General features: G+C 37.5%; 2 protein-coding genes across 2 annotated transcripts; one reads left to right on the top strand and one right to left on the bottom strand.

The window, feature by feature from the left end:
* The first annotated feature begins 481 nt into the window (after positions 1–481).
* On the top strand, positions 482–7,055 carry cacng3a (calcium channel, voltage-dependent, gamma subunit 3a). The gene is made up of 4 exons (XM_084104937.1): positions 482–1,110; positions 2,578–2,661; positions 3,286–3,426; positions 4,984–7,055. Exons 1-4 carry the CDS (start codon positions 900–902, stop codon positions 5,721–5,723), a joined length of 1,176 nt encoding a protein of 391 aa, XP_083961063.1. The 5' UTR covers positions 482–899; the 3' UTR covers positions 5,724–7,055.
* LOC311076592 (uncharacterized protein) lies at positions 6,605–15,434 on the bottom strand. The gene is made up of 11 exons (XM_084104928.1): positions 15,088–15,434; positions 14,410–14,760; positions 11,302–13,572; positions 11,124–11,194; positions 10,575–10,633; positions 9,558–9,715; positions 8,988–9,147; positions 8,611–8,802; positions 8,160–8,381; positions 7,411–7,567; positions 6,605–7,338 (listed from the first exon to the last, which is right to left on the bottom strand). The coding sequence occupies exons 1-11, from the start codon at positions 15,128–15,130 to the stop codon at positions 7,264–7,266; spliced, it is 3,759 nt and encodes a 1,252-aa protein (XP_083961054.1). The 5' UTR covers positions 15,131–15,434; the 3' UTR covers positions 6,605–7,263.
* Between the last annotated feature and the right edge of the window lie 1,458 nt (positions 15,435–16,892).

Raw genomic sequence — 16,892 nt, 5'->3', positions numbered from 1 at the left:
TACATAAGCAGAATACTGAATAATAGGCTACAATGTAACAACTTAATAATGTATACATGTAAACAAAAATAATAATTATTATAATAGCAGTGTCCATCTATTTTACAATCATTTTATATGATTTCATTGACGATTTCATACAATTTCATAATTTTTTATAAGATTTATATAACATTTTTGTTTTGAAAAATTGTCTGTGAGGACTGAAATAAGTTTTTGTTAAAAAAAAAATGTTTTTTAACTCTAATTAAATTTAAAGTGGTCTAAATAGAGCAATACAATAAACATCAATTAAATATGCGCTAAAATCGTGTTGCTATTATTAACGTGTCGCCTCTTATACGCAATTAAAAGTCCCACCTCATTTTTACAGTTTTAAAATGACGTCAAGTTAATGTGTTTCTTCTTTAAATTGTACAGATGCTCTTTTACATTGCGTAACTTTGAACTATCGAGCGCAAAGTAAGAGGCGGTGCTTTACATTCACAAGCACGAACAGAGAGACCCACCAGAAACTCCACCAAAACCACCTCAGCATGTTCCACGGGAATGCGCACACTTCAGTCATGGGCAAACTTCACTTATCTGAGGGAATACGGAGAAAATCTGACATCACCGCAATGACTTTTGGGAGAAAGTTATTCTTGGAGTTGATTGTTGATGTGTAAGGTAAGTTTGGAGCGTCAAAATGAGGATTTACCTACTTGAAGGAGATAAACCCGAATTGTCTGTCTCACTTAACGCGTAAAACCGCACAGCATGAGGGACGCGTGCCAAAACTTCACTGACATGTTCGTTGACATGTGAGAGTTCATTAAAACCAATGAATTTCCTTGTGGATAAGCCGGTCGTGGCCCTCACAAGTGTACACTGATGCCAGAGAAACAACAGAGTTCAGGATGAGGGTGTGTAACCGTGGAGTGCAGATGCTCCTCACCACGGCGGGGGCTTTCGCGGCCTTCAGCCTGATGACCATCGCGGTGGGCACCGACTACTGGCTCTACTCGCGTGGAGTCTGCAGAACCAAGAGCGTCAATGACAATGACACGAACCGAAAGAATGAAGAGGTACTTACGCACTCAGGGCTCTGGAGACAGTGCTGCATGGAAGGTACATTATTGTCAAAACTGCTTTTTTATGTGAATGACATGATAACAATATCTAAAATATGATATGTTTAGGTAATATTTCTAACATGATAATCATTTCCAGCTAAAACACCTTGTTATTGTTGCAATAAAACTGTGGTATTGGAAAAAATTGGTAGGCTATTCATCAAATGAATGAATTAAATGACAGAAAGGTTATGAAACCTTCATGCAGTGATTGGTTGAGATTTTATGGTTGATTTAATTTAATGTACTGAGTCATTTAAATATCTGGTAACACTTTGTTTTACACTTGCAGTGTCATTGTTAGTAATAACTAGAAATTATGCATGATTACATGCAACTAACCACAAACCAAACCAAGCCCTTATCCTAACTAACCCTATAGTAAGTACATGTAGTTACTTAATATTACTCAGTACTTAAATGTATAATTACAGTGTAACAAAGATACTTTAAAATGAAGTGTAATCAATATTCATACTTGTACATAAAAGTATCAAAAATCACCTTGCTACTTTTTTCATTGTACAATAGTTTTACCATGTTTTTCTACATGTCCCGTGCTAGTATCATGCTAGTCTTTGAAGTATTTTAGATTACTCATGAATATAGTAAACACTATTCAATATTCTCTATTATATATCTATTATCCTATATCATGTCTCGCTTATTACCATGACTCTCATTTTACCACTTCACTTTTTTTGTTGTAGTGTGTTGGCTATAAATGTATCAAAGTTGGAGCCAAAACAAACCCCTTTCCTGTTGGATGATTTATTTATTTAATTATTGATTTAATTATTTTTACTTTCTCTCACAATGCACCTTCCTCTAGTTTCGACCCATCTCTCACACCCTACTCTCTGACCTATATCAGTTCAACGTCAATTCTTTTAATGGAATGTGTAATGAAGCGTTCACTCTGTTAAAAGGGCATCAAAGTGGCAGTGAGAGTAAATGCAAAAGCTAGTATGAGATGTTTATGATGAATAGACAGTTATGAAAGATGGTTGGCACAGACCATACACTTTCTCTACAGATGTCAATGCACACATCAACAGAAATACAGTTCCTAAACATATATATATGTGGCATCTATCTCACACGATAACATGTACCCCATGTGGTGACCATTTTGTTGATTTTGTTGTTGAACATAACTACTAAAAAGAGCAATGGAGACCCACTTTTTAAATCAATGCCTCTTTAATCAGCTTATTTCATGATTTTTGATATGTGGAATGACACTATAAGAAAAAGAGAAAATGTGTTGCCCATTTAAAAGAGAAATATAGTGTTTGCCCGTCTGTGTGTTTTGAGAATGACTAATTAGATGGGAGGATATTGATATTGTTAATGATTTGATAGCATTAGTCCAATCATGTGGAAAATGGCATTGGCCATTAACTGACGCATGTGTGACTGTGAAGGCATCTGGATGTGTGTGTGTGTGTGTTTCTTACAGGCATGTTTATTGGGGTTTGTAAGAGCATTGATCATTTCCCAGAGGATGCAGATTATGAACAAGATGCTGCGGAATATCTACTACGTGAGTATCTGCAAAGGCTTGACATTCAGTTACAGGTCAAACACATGCAATAAAAAACATATGATAAAAATAACACTTAAAACTCTATAGTGCCCAATTAAATACCAGTTACTGGAGTTATCGTCACTGTTAAAAGTGGTTAAAATATGAAAATGATGGATTCTGAAGACATTTTTCATATTCACTGTAAAAAAAAAACTACAATGTATGAAGGAGATCCCATATTGAGTCATTATGATTTTACATTAGCTAGAAAAACTATAGCAACATTTGACTTTCAGTTCAATTATTTAGATAATTCACAACAAGGTAGCACTTTATTTTACAGTGACCTTGTTACACGTTACATTTAATTACTGTAGTAATAACCATAAAATATGCATAATTATGCAACCAACCCTGAGCCAAACCCCATTCCTATTCCTAACATGTAGTTAATTAATATTACACAATACTTAAATGCATAATTACACTGTAACATGGACACCTTAAATAAAGTGTAGCCCACAACAAATATTGACTTTAGATCAGAGACACTAATACTTGTGTGTGAAAAGACAAAAATATATACACTAATAGAACAATCAGTTATGTATACATTTTTGTTGTGTGTGTGTGTGGCAGGTGCTGTGCGTGCCTCTAGTCTTTTCCCCATAATGAGTGTGGGACTGCTGTTCATTGGTGGAGTGTGTGTAGCCGCCAGCGAGTTCTACAAGAGCCGACACAACGTCATCCTGTGTGCAGGCATCTTTTTTGTTTCAGCTGGTATGTCTATGCACATATATAGACTTTTACATAGTTCTTTAAATGGGTATGCACCATAGATGTTATTTTCAAATACATCTTAATATGAATATATGGCAATCACAGGGTGAGCCACTCCAATAGCAGCCCATTGAAAGGTTAAGATTTTGCAATATTTGTAACTTTTTAGCCTTTGACCAGTAGGTGGCACTGTAACCAAATTTAGGGCAATGACATGGAAGCTAATTTCTGCCACATGCTACACAAAATATCATGCTTTGGTAAATCATAACAGACCCTTAGCAAAGACCTGCCCCCCCTTAGTTACTGTTGGTACGTCTGACAAGCCATGGCGCTCTCACGCCACATATCATGTTCTCACGCAGTGAAAACAATATCGCGGAGCGAAGAGGACACTGACAATGTGTCGACAGATACTTTTGGTATGAAACAAAGTCTTAGCTTTCAAATTTTGTAATTTTTTAAGAAATTTCAAACAATAAATACCATTTTGTTGCTCTTTGTGTCGTGACTGATTGCTGTAGCGCCTCAGTTCAAGCAGCATGTGAACCGATAATCTCTTCCTACACGAAATAAACATAAATGAACATCAGAAGTTATGTTGTTTCAACCGCAGAGAGAAGTCAATACACACCATTTTTCAAGTTCATGTTAACTGACATTTAAGGGTTTAGTTCACCCAAAAATGAAAATTATATCAGTAATTACTCACCCTCATGTTGTTCCAAGCCCGTAAGACTTTCGTTCATCTTAACATATTTTTGATGAAATCTGAGAGCTGGCTGCTAGGTAATTGCATCTGCCATCCCAGAAATACGAGAATACTTTTTGTGCGAAAAAAAAAAACTATTCAACTATTCATTTTCTTCTGTGTGGGCCTCTGAGTGAGTTTACGTAGTGTAACAACGCAGCGCTTCTGGGTTGTACGTCAGAACGTAGGCTCACTATTGGCCAGCATCACACGCATGACCAGCGGTGGCCAATAGTGAGCCTACGTTCTGACGTACAACCCAGAAGCGCTGGAGAAGGGTGAATTATGACAGAAAAGTCATAATAATGGCATAAAGAGTAGAAATTATGAGAAAAGTCAAATATGACAAAAGGTAAAAATTATGACCAAGGTCATTGACAGAACCACTTATGACATAAAGTTAAAATAATGATAAAACGTTGTAATTATGTCATAAAAAATTTATGTCAATTATAACTTTTCATTTCATAATTATGACTTATTTTTCCCACAATTTTGACTTTTATTTCATAATTATGACTTAGTATCTCATAATTTCTACTCTTTATGTCATAGTTATGATTTACCGAAGCATGATTTGATTTTGGGTCCCCCTCTGTAGGCTAACTGTGGGTCTCATGTTCAGTACCCCCTCTCTGATAAGGGCCCCTTTAATCATCCCAACATGATAACTTCTACGGACATTTAGCTTACTTCTAGGCACATTTTTTAACAAATATGTCCCCAATTTATAACTAGGTTTGAAACAGTCCACCGACGTGGATTGCAGAAAAAGAAGGACAACTGATCGCATGTATTTCTTTCAGGTCTCAGCAACATCATTGGCATTATCGTGTACATCTCGGCCAACGCTGGCGACCCCAACCAGAGCGAGTCCAAGCGCAGTCACTGGTACGGCTGGAGCTTCTACTGCGGCGCTCTTTCCTTCATCATAGCAGAGACTGTGGGAGTCCTGACCGTGCACCTGTTCATCGATACACACCGTGTGTTGAGAGCGCGTTCGCATCGCACACTCCAATCCAGCACGCATTCCCTGCAGCATCACCGCTCGTCCAGCTACCGTTCCCGCTACCGCTGGAGGCAGGGTCAAAACCGCTCGTCCGACTCCCGGTCTCGCGAACCCTCCCCTGCCCGTCAAGGGAACGACCTCGGGCTGTACGCCCTGGGACGCGGGCTTGCACCCACAGCTACTCACGCGCTCGCGCACAACTCCGTCAGCACCGGCCATGGTTTTGCACATTTTCACAACTCTGTCATTGCTAATAACAGTTTTACAAATCGTCAGAACTCCGTGAAATCGGAAAGAGCGCTTCCGCACATACAGAACTCGCTGAGCACCGAGAAAGGGGTTGTGTTACCAAATGCACAAAATTCAGTCAAGCCGGAAAATGGAGTCATGCTGTCGCAGAACTATAAACTCAACTCGGTAAATTCCAGTAAAAGCCCAGTGCACGCGCAAAATTCTGGGAATGACATTGCGCACATGCAAAACGCTGTAAAAGTGTCTCAAAGTGGCACTACAACAAGAAGAACAACTCCAGTGTGAAATGAAATGCTGCTGCTATTTGATCATTCGATCTGAATGAAGAGTAGCTATTACATTCACTGAATATGTGCATATTATTTGCTTTTAGCTTTATGTACTTAATTAAGGTGGCAAATAATTGGTGCTGTTTATTGACCTTCTGCTGTCTGTCTTTATGCAGAAGTGAACATGCTACCGTACCTTGTTCCTTGGATGTTTTTTCGGATGCAATACTCACAATGGCCACATGCGCAGCAAAGTGCATCTGTCATGTCAAAAATAGACACTCTTCCACCATTTCTAGATCCGTATTTGTAAAATCAATCCAGTAAAAACATAATACATGACTCTCAAGTCAGTGCTCAGACATCTGCAAATTCCAGCCAGTGGTAAAACTTAATGTAATGATGTTTTAAAACATAAAACACAAACTAGAACTTTTAAGCTGATAATGTATGCTAGTGTTTGGTAACTTCAAATTTGTATTATCCTCAAAAGAGAAATTCTCAGTGCAGTATAGTAGCAAATTGCATTCGGTCTTTGGTGTACATTTTATGTGAGTCTATTAGATTGGGTGATTTAACAGACAATTTTATACAAATTAACTGACAACACAATTGATAGGACAGAAGGCCTGGAGCAACGGGGTTTAAGTGGATTGATTTTAGACTTAATGAGGACAGAACAGGATGGTGAAATTAGTGTCTGGCCTGGGTCACACATGACTAGGCCTATGACTGAAACTTGAACCCATGTTTTTGCATATTAGCTAATCAGAAAACGCAGAAGCATCTCACTACCTTAGTCATTGTCTGAGTTCTCTAACTCCAAGGTTGTTGTCACACATTGGAAGGCAGGGAGTGGAAGTGTAGCAAAATATTCTCAATAACAAATTTTTGTTTAAAGATTTTAGTCTTTTAATATGAAAAACAATGAAAAAGTACCACATTTTATTTCAATTAGCACTTACAAGAAGTTCATCTACACTACCGTTCAAAAATTTTGGGTTGGTGGGATTTAAAGAATTATCTAATGCTCAAAAATACAGTAAAAACAGTAATATTGTGAAATATTAGTACAATTTAAAAGAACTGTTTTCTGTTGTAATACATTTAAGCTGTAATTTATTCCTGTGATGCAAAGCTGAATTTTCATCATCAATACTCCAGTCTTCAGTGTCACATGATCCTTCAGAAATCATTGTAATATGCTGATTTGCTGGTCAAGAAACATTTCTTATTTTCAATGTGAAAAACAATTGTGCAGCTTAATTTTTTTGTGGAAATTGTGATTCATTATAAAGTTCAAAAGAACAAATGAATGTGTCCTTGATAAATAAAAGTATGAAGAAACCTTACTGACCCCAACAGTAGTGTATATTTTGCAGAGTACACTGGAAGCAGATCAAATTTAAAAAAGTCCTTTTTTTTTTTAGTTAAAAGAGATTTTATTAAGATGGATGTATATGGTATACAACAATGGTGTTCCAGATAAAATATTCTCACACAGATGAAATATTCTCAAACTCGGCCAGAAGTTGTGCTGTTTTTCTGAATCTCCGTTAAGCTGTCCAGCTCTTCTCTAAATCTACAAGTTCCATTCCTTCACAGTAAGAGCGAGGACGAGACGCTTTCACCTGGATAATCAGCACAGTTTTGTGTCATTCAATTACAACAATATAGATATCGAGTCTGTATTTGTGTCTTACCGTAGTTGTATTCCTGGTGAGCTGCTGCAGTAAAGGGAATGGCGTCCATTGAATCGGCTCGATCGGCCAGCTACACACCGACAGGTCACTAGCCTTCCCAGAATCCATCACACCATCCGCCAAGCTGCAGTTGCTGAGATCCCAACCATACTGAGAACTGTAAGCCCAAACATACATAGAAAAATCAAGTAAACAACTTCCTCTATTTATGTAATATGGTACTTTGGAATATTCACTACTGATCAAATATTTTGGGTTTTTTTTTTTTGATGTTGAAAGACATTAATTGTTTTATTCAGCAAGGGCTCATTAAATTCATCAAAATTGACAGTAAAGACATTTATAATGTGACAAAAGATTCCTATTTTAAATAAATGCTGTTCTTTTAAACTTTCCATTCATCGAATAATCCTGGAAAAAATGTATCGTGGTTTCCACAAAAATATTAAGCACTAAATATGAAATATTCTTAAGAACTAAATATTAAATTGATTTCAGAAGTATCATGTGACACTGATGACTGGAGTAATGATGCTGAAAACTACATGCAAAACTACATGCAGCTTTGGTGAGTATAGGATTTTTTTTTTTTTTTTTCAAAACCAATAAAAATCTTACCAGCCCCACATTTTTGAGCAGTAGTGTACCATGATATTTTCAAGATTGCCGTCATATTACCATGGCACCATGTCCAAAAAACAATGGTAAACCATTGTTTATACAATAATATGCAAATAATCTTACGGTACCCATGAGGATATATGGTGTTGAGGTGTGTTCCACTTCCGTGGTATGTGGATACCACAGAAAGAGTGTCATCGTGGTGACAGCAGGTACGATCAAGAGCTCTCAGATGTAATAATTCATCTGAGCGGGTGAAGGCAGGGTTATCCAACGAATCCTCAGAGCCTGGCCAGGACCTTCCCCAAAAACGAGCCGAAAGCTCATCAAAGTGATTGAATCTGCGATAACTTTATCCAAACATACAGAAGACACAAGTATATACATTTAAGAGTGTCTGTGTGTGTTCACTTGACCCCGTCCCTCCCTGTGTCACGTTCAGTGGTGCTATCTCAACCTATGGTTTGTTTTAACTAGCCAATGATTTCCTGCAAACTATTTCCAATAACAAAACAAGGCTACAACAGATGACTTTATGGGAGTGAGCGTGTGTTTTTAAAATGATTGCACATGTGATACCTGCTGCGTGTTTGTTCCACTTTGGCTTGCATAAGCTTGCTTTTAAAACGGCGCACTGCAAGATAAGACAGAAGAGCCATGACTGTAGTGACAGCGACCAGTACCCCAAAACACATGCCCACCAAACGCGGTCGGGTCATGTGGAGGTCACATCGCTGCCCCATAAACCAGTAATCCTCCCCAACAGGACACCTGCAGAAAGACAGAGTTTAGTCAAACCTGCAGGTCACTTCAGCAAGTATTTGGAAAGGTGCATTTAAAAGCTATATGTATCCATCAGAAGGTTTCTTCCTTGGTAAATGGGAAGATCTTGACCTGCAATGAGGACCAGATTTTCAAACTACACTGTATGTACTGTAACTGTACATGTAACTTACTGGCAGATAGGCTGTTGCCCAAGGCGATGGACACAGATGCCCTGATGTTTACAGTATTCAGAGTGGCACACTGATGTACATGTGATATTACTCTTCGAAGAAACACACTGGAACCCAGAAGGACATTCAAACAACCATTCACAAACTTCTGTCTGCAAACCTGAGAAAGAAAGAAACAAAGAAAAAACAAAGGCATGAATGTTTGAGATACAATGGAGCCCCTAAAGGGATTTAAAGGGAAATTAAACGGGAGGGGAAATTATTTTCCAATGCTTTTGCATTCTCTTGAAAAAGTATTGCATTCCCCAGTGAAACTTTGTGGAAATAATATGAGGTGGAAGAGACAAATTATATTTCAGTGATTTTGAGAGCAAATGCAAAGTTTCTCGAGTGACACAAATGTAATGCAAGAGAACGCAAATGTTTTGCGAGCAGATGCAAAAAGTTTTCAAAATATCTCATGTTTTTTTTTAACCACCATGCTCCCATAGGGGCTCCATAAGATACGAATAAATGCTAGAGGTATTTAAAAAAAAGTAACTGGTTAAGATCTAGTTGTTCAACACTCACCTCCCACAGTAATATTTTTCACTCTAACTCCTCCCACAAGTATTCCTTTCTTCGGTAATGGGTTTAACCCCGCCTCCTGTAATAGAGACTCCACCCTTCCCAGCCAGGAGAGCGCTTCCACTGTTTGGAATTGAACTACTGTTTGCAGAACTGGACCACTGATGAAAACACCCATGACAGAGTCAATCAAAAGCACTTAATCAACAAGTCATCAACCACCTAGATATTTTAGATCAGGTTTTTACAATCTTTTTGTCTGCTGAACCACTGTGACTTAAATTAAATACTTAAGTACCTAAAATGGGTATTATATTTTGATTGTTTTAATTTATATTTAATAATATTATATTTTACATATCCTAATAATAAAATGAATATTTAATAATATATGTTTTATAAAAAAAAAAAAGGTTTTATTTAGCATCATTTTGCATTGGCATTTCTATCACAGTCCCATGAACACTTTGCAGTTTAATTATGATCCTATAGGGGTTACATATATTTAGGGTACGTTTACATGACAACAATGTACTTAAAATGGAAAAGCATTTCCTTTGCATTTTTCACATACAGATTGTCAAAACGATCCCTGTTCCCAAGGATCCGCGAAAACGACTAAAACCGCTGTGTTATTCATGCTAGGCCAGTAGTTGGCGATGTCACTTCATAAAACACTGCGCGCCTTAAGACTGAACATGTAATACGCATCTCTGACATTGTTGTTTTCACAAATTTGTGTTTTTGTAGTTTACACGGAGACAATAGCGGTATCGTTTTTGTTGAAAACGGTGTTGTGTAAACGACCCCTTAAAGTTTAGACAATCAGTCAAAACACTCAAATTACATTAAAAATAAAATTTTGTTCATTTACATTAACAACTTCGTCTCAAAGACTCACTGAATGAAAAGTTGAATCAATAATTACAGTCAAATCTAGTCACTCAGCTAACTCACAGTGACTTCAATGCACATCTCTAAACAGATGAACTGCAATTACAGCCCAGTAAAGCTTTTTACCTGTGCCAGGTCACATGTTGATTCTTAAATCCAGAAAGTCTCTGAAGAAATGTCTCCACCTGCAGGAGTGGATGATTACCAAACATTACTTCAATGCCAATCAAATGACATCAACCATCCTCTGACATGAATGTGCATCCTGTTCAAAAGTTTGAGGTTATTAAGATTTTTTTTTTAAATTAAAATTCAGAAAAAATGCATTAATTTGATCAAAACAGACAGTAAAGACATTTATAATGCATGATCTATATTTCAATACTCATAAATTCTGTTCTTTTGAACTTTCTATTCCTCAAAGAATCCTGAAAATGTTTTACCAAGGTTTCCACAAAAATATTAAGCACAGCTGTTTTCAACATGAGCACCAAATCAGCAGATTAGAATGATGATGAAGGTGTGAATGATTTTTAATTGTAATAATACTTCTCAATAATACTGTTTTTACTGTATTTTTGATCAAATAAATGCAGCCTTCTTTAAAAAAAATAAATAATAATAATACCAAACTTTTGAACAGTAGTGTATATAAAGTCATTCAAATGGTTTCACCTCGAGCAGTCTTAGACTAGGGACATAATCCCCTTCCAAGATGATTTGTAAGAGTACTTGAAATGTTTTCTCTGAAAAACAGAACAACAACAAAAAAGATCCCTTTTCACTCAGAAATGTGGAAAAGTGATAAATTAGGAGTCTTGGAGAAAGCAAAATTGACGGAAATGTGACTCACCCTTGATGACTGCTGGCTGGTCCTCCACTATGAAATAATGCCGTCCTTGTGGCCACTTCCTGTCAAAGCTGGATGCAGTAGACATGATCTGAGATGTTTGGGTGACTGCTTGAGTAGATACTGTGTGTGCTTTTGTTTGAATAAGATAAGAGCTTGTGGTCAAATGTTGGGGAGGTCTGACAGTGCTGGGTTGAGGCACTGGGATGTGCGTATGGACCCGGGCTGAAGTCGTTTCTGTGGATGTGGCATGTGGATTCATCTGCAGTGTAGTTATCGAAGGTGGGTGAACCGCAGAGGTCTGACTGGTTTCCCAATGTGTAGTAGTCGTCCTAACAGGTGGGCTTGTCTGAAAGTCAGGATCAGTTGTACTGACCTGAGAAATGTAGGGAGCTGTGATGTCAGATGATGAAGTACTCAATGATATGGTAGTGTGGGCAGTAAAGCCATTAGTGTTTTTTGTTGATCCATTATGAACGTCATTAAATGACGATAATCCAAGTGTTGTCTTCGAACTTGTCGCACTAGTCTGAGTAGGACTCAAATGACTTCCGCCTACCGTTGGACCGCTACTCATCTTGTTGATATCAGTTGCATCAGAAAATCCCACATTGCTCTGTGTGTTTTCAGAAGATGGAGTTGAATACTGAGTTGTAAACGTGTATATAGGGAATTCAGTATGCATACTTGATTTTGTGTTGGTATTATGGACTTGTGATGGGGACACTTCAGGTTCCTCTACATCTGTGTGGTTCTCAAATCTCAAATCTGTAGTGCTATCTTCAACCATGAGGTCAGATGTCACATTAGGACTAATCTGAGGACTTGCTGAACTCGACAAAGAGATTGATGGAGGGTTGGTAATGGGGCTTTCTTGTTCTCCTCGTACTGTAGATGGTAAATACGAGGTGCATGCAAGACCGAGGCAATCACTTCCAGATGATGACTGACCCTTGTCCTCTTCTGGTGTACTAGGACTTCTAGTAGGAGTCAGGTTTGGAGGGATGGTAGTTGGGAAAGTGGTGAAGGCACTGATTTCGTTATTGCTGTGTGCTGTCAGATCAGACGTTGATGCAGATGCGGAACTGGTTTCTAGGGTGCTTGTATTGTGCTGACTTTGGATGGTGTGTGAGATGCGGGTGGTTGATGCTTCCGAAGAAGTTAAAGTTGGAGTTGCAAGTGTGTTTCGTGAAGTATGCATGAACTCTCTTGAGGTTGTTGGCTCATTCTCAGTGGTAAGATTTATTGTCGGTTCACTTATTCCGCTTGGAGATGTGGAGTAACCTGGGTATTCAGTCGTGTCACTATCAGAAAATGCTAATGTGTTGGTTTGATTAACGTTTGGAAACTTTGATACTGTAGCAGGCGTAATACGAGTGAGTAGTGAATCATCGTAGATTGTTTGATTTTGATTAGTTGACCTTGGAGAGCGATCGGTCCTGTCCATTTCCGATCCTATAGGCTGGTCGTCATCTGTGACTGTGTTCGAACTCCAAAAAGTTGCATGAAATTGACTCGTTCTGACGTTCTCTGATATTGTAAACACATCCTTTTTAGGGACCGTCACTGTTGTAGCTTTAGCCTTGTTAAAAGTGTCACTAAGTAAGTCTGTATGTTTAGAATTTTTGTCAAATGGCTGAATGTTTTGTGGACTTGCTGTAATAAAGCTGGAAGTCGGAAACATTGAACTTGGATGACTTCTTTTAGCCATTTTGGACTGAATTGTGGTAAATGCATGTGTATATGTATGCTGTGAGTGTGAACTTCCTCTATGCAATTCAATGTGTGTAACATCAGTGGTGGCTAAAAGTGCACTTGTTTTTGTCGCAACATCAGTTGCCTGTGTGGCTGTAGTTTGGACAGACAGCAATGGTGATTGTATTTCAGTGGGAGCCAAAGAAGGTTCATGGGACGACCCGACAAGCGTGTTCATGTGTGTGTCAAGGGCAGAGTTGGTGTGCGTATCAAAATAAGAATGTGTGCCAGCGAGTGTGAGGTCGGAGATCCAGGGTCCAGCCGTTTCCTGTCCATTGTTGGTGATTTCCTGCGGAAAGAGGGGTCTGTGCTTATCGGCCAGGTCAGACACACCTCCGCCCTGCCGTATATTCCCGCCCCTGAGAGAGTGTGTTTTGGGTGTAGCATTGCTGCTCACTGGAATGTCTGGGGTGTAGGTTACATCATTTGAGCCACTCGGAGAGGGAGACACTGGGTCAGCGTCAAAGTGGGTGTAAGGAATCAAAGCAAGAGTGTGACTGACCTCTGACGTGTTCCATCCTGAGAAAAAAACACAGAGATGAATGGAAACAGGAATTATGAGATTATTTAAGACAAGATTCTTACACTAAGGAAAATAAACAAACGTACAACATTCTCACTGGGTGTTTTTCATACTTTTCACATACACTACTGTCACATGATCCTTCAGAAATTATTCTAATGCTGATCAGTGCTCAAGAAATGTTTCTAATTATATTATCAATGTTGAAAACAGTTGTGCTGCTTAATATTTTTTTGAAAACAATGATAATTTTCAGAATTCTTTGATGAATAGAAAGTTTTGCAGTTATTTGAAATTAATTGAAACGTTGCTGTCACTTTTGATCAATGAATGCATCCTTGCTGAATACAAGTATTAATTTCTCTAAAATTTTTAAATCTTGCTGATCCCAAACTTTTGAATGATAGTGTAAATAACTATTTTAATAAGAAAATAGTTTACTCTGATATTTTATTAATGAACCCTGACAAAATACATCAGCATATAAGAAACTTGTTTCTTTTCTGATGTGTTTACAAGATTAGCAGGTCTTAGTTACTTAGTTACCAAGAAGTTACTGTACCATGTACCATGTCCTTACAAAAAAGTACTGTTGCATTATCATGGTATAGTGATGGTAATACTATGGTACTTTTAAATTTACCATGGACTATTCATGTACTATGGTATTTACATGGCAATCTATGGTATTTCCAAGAATAATATGGTACAGGTACAAACTTTTGATACTTGGAATTGGCATGATATGTGTCCAAAAAACATATTTAAGTACTATGTCTTAAAACAAACAAAAAATCATCATACTGGCATGTAAGTGACTTCATTACACTTACTCAGATGTAATGCTGCAAATGGTTTGTCAGTCCTTCTCAAGCTCCATTCAATGGTGGTTCTCCCAGTGCCAGAGAATAACGCCCGCTCCTCTTTTTCATAAATAAGTGTATCCCCATTTCCAAACTGAATCCCAATAGCACCTTTCCCAACAGAAATTACATCTATCCAAACAGTTTGGTTTTTATGTGCATCAATAATCCAAGTGCAGGAAACATCCAACAGTTTGTCTGTGCTTTCGTTGGTTATTCTGTTAAATAAAAGGCTGTCTGGGTGTGAAGAGTACCGGATTGAGCCGCTCCTCTCTCCAAGAATTTTACCGCCACAATCTTGCCTCAAGTTTAACGTGTTACCTACAGAGAAACATAATTATCATCATCATCATCATCTTCAATAATTCAGCATTACATGTTTTTATTTAAAAGTTAGGTCATGATTTTCAGTACCATATTTCAAAGTCACAGTATTAACATCTGATACTAGCACTATTGATGGTTCAGTAGGCTCCTATAGTGAATTTGAAGGTTACCATGGTACATTTTTTGTAGGGATATTATATATAAAATAGTTTTTTAAAAGAATATAAAACATTGCTAATCGATACATTTTAAACATAAGTTAGGCTAAATATGTCTAGCATTTAAATATCTCCTCGTCTATTAATGAAATGATATTCTTACCTGGAGCGAAAATGAATAACAAAACATAGACAAATCGAAACATTTTGCGAGCCAAAACATTCCAGGAAGGAATCCGTCCCCACAGTTAATTCCATAAAGAATATTTTGCTGTTCTAAAAATATGACGTAGACAATACTTAAACTAGTCGAAAAGTATGTGTAACGTGGATGAATAGCAGTTTTCAATCTTTAAAAAGACCTTTATAGAGGAGTCGAGTCCATCCTTCAGTCCGCCGCAGAAACTTGAATAGAACTGACTGCAGCTCGCTTTAATGAAGCGCGCGCGTGCGTTTCTGTGAGCGCGCGAGCTCGTCTATGCAGAGTGTAGAAAACGGCATCGTGCAAACATATGATTACGATTAGGCATCTTTTTAAGAGAAAATGGGACGGAAGCGGTTAAAAGTTAAGGGGACAGAAAGAGGAGATTTCAAGATTAGGTTAATGACCCAGGTTGTGTATGTTTGTGTGAGAGAAAACAGAGAGAGTGTTTGTTTTCGCTCCCCTGACGAGCCTGTGCTGTCAATTCAAACTAGAAAATAGATTAACATAGAAGGTCATTCAGAGATCATTCATTGTCAATGTTGAGTCAGTGGCTGTTTGTCTATTTAGAAGGCAGTTTTTTGGGGATTGAATGCACCTAAAGAAAATACTAAGGAATACCACAGATTTACCACAATATCTTTGTGTGAGAGTAGCCTATAGACAGCTCAGGTTTTAAACATAAGTCCACATCAACATTTATGAATCCAAGTGAAAACTAAACCATACTAAAACGTATTTCAAACTATAACATCATTGCATTTAAAACTTTGCTTAACCATTCCCAAATGCACAGAAATTCTGACACTCAAACACACACACACACAAAGAAGGAAATGCCTGAAGCGTCCCTCCCTGGCTTCTCATCATCACAGTGAGAGGTAGGCCTACATTCACAGACATCCACTGACATAAACACAGAGGGAGGGAGAAGGGTTTATTACACCTGAACAGGAAACGGGGGCTTATTTAAGTTCATAAGTGGAAGATAGGAGTGTCTTTTAAATCCAAACCTTTTGAACTTAACATCAACTAAAGTTCTTCTGTTTCTTTCATTTCTTAAGTCGAAGGTTAAATGTTAACCCCAAGTCTGAATTAACCTAAATTATTTTATGACAATGACATATTGACATATTTTGACTATTATGTGTAATATTTAATATTCTGAAGGAAATACAAGGAGACAGACACATTAGTCCTTTTATGTTCAAGAGCAAATCCTGAAATACACAAAATTTAGAAATGGTATTAAAGGAATCCATGTGTATATGTGAACAAGAATGTGAAAGTATCACTATTTTAAGCCACGCTGCAATAAATGTTAATAGCTTTATATGATTCAGGGTGTGTTAAAGGTTATAGTGGAAGATTGTATTAGTTTTATTAGCATTTACTTCAGGGGGGGTGAAGATTAAGTACTGGACACGAAATGTTTCCTTATATAACCCGTTTAAACTCTTGGCTCCATCTCTGGAAAAGTCTTCGGGTAAATTTTTAGACTTGGTCAGCATTTCCAGTAGGTGGTGCTGTAACATACCAAATACAACCACTCAAATATAAATATAAATGTGAACTCTTGCAGTTTCATGTTTTATACATTACCATTCAAAGGTTTGGGGTCAGTAGGATTTTTTTTCTGTTTTGAAGGAAATTAAATACTTTTATTATTCAACAAGGATGCATTGAATTGATCAAAAGATAAAGTAGACATTTATAACCTTACAAAAGATTTCTATTTCAAACAAATGTTGTTCTTTTGAATGTCA

The sequence above is a fragment of the Abramis brama genome (assembly GCF_963993115.1).
Source record: "Abramis brama genome assembly, chromosome: 2".
NCBI classification, from domain to species: domain Eukaryota; kingdom Metazoa; phylum Chordata; class Actinopteri; order Cypriniformes; family Leuciscidae; genus Abramis; species Abramis brama.
This window is presented reverse-complemented; position numbering and strand designations above follow the sequence as displayed.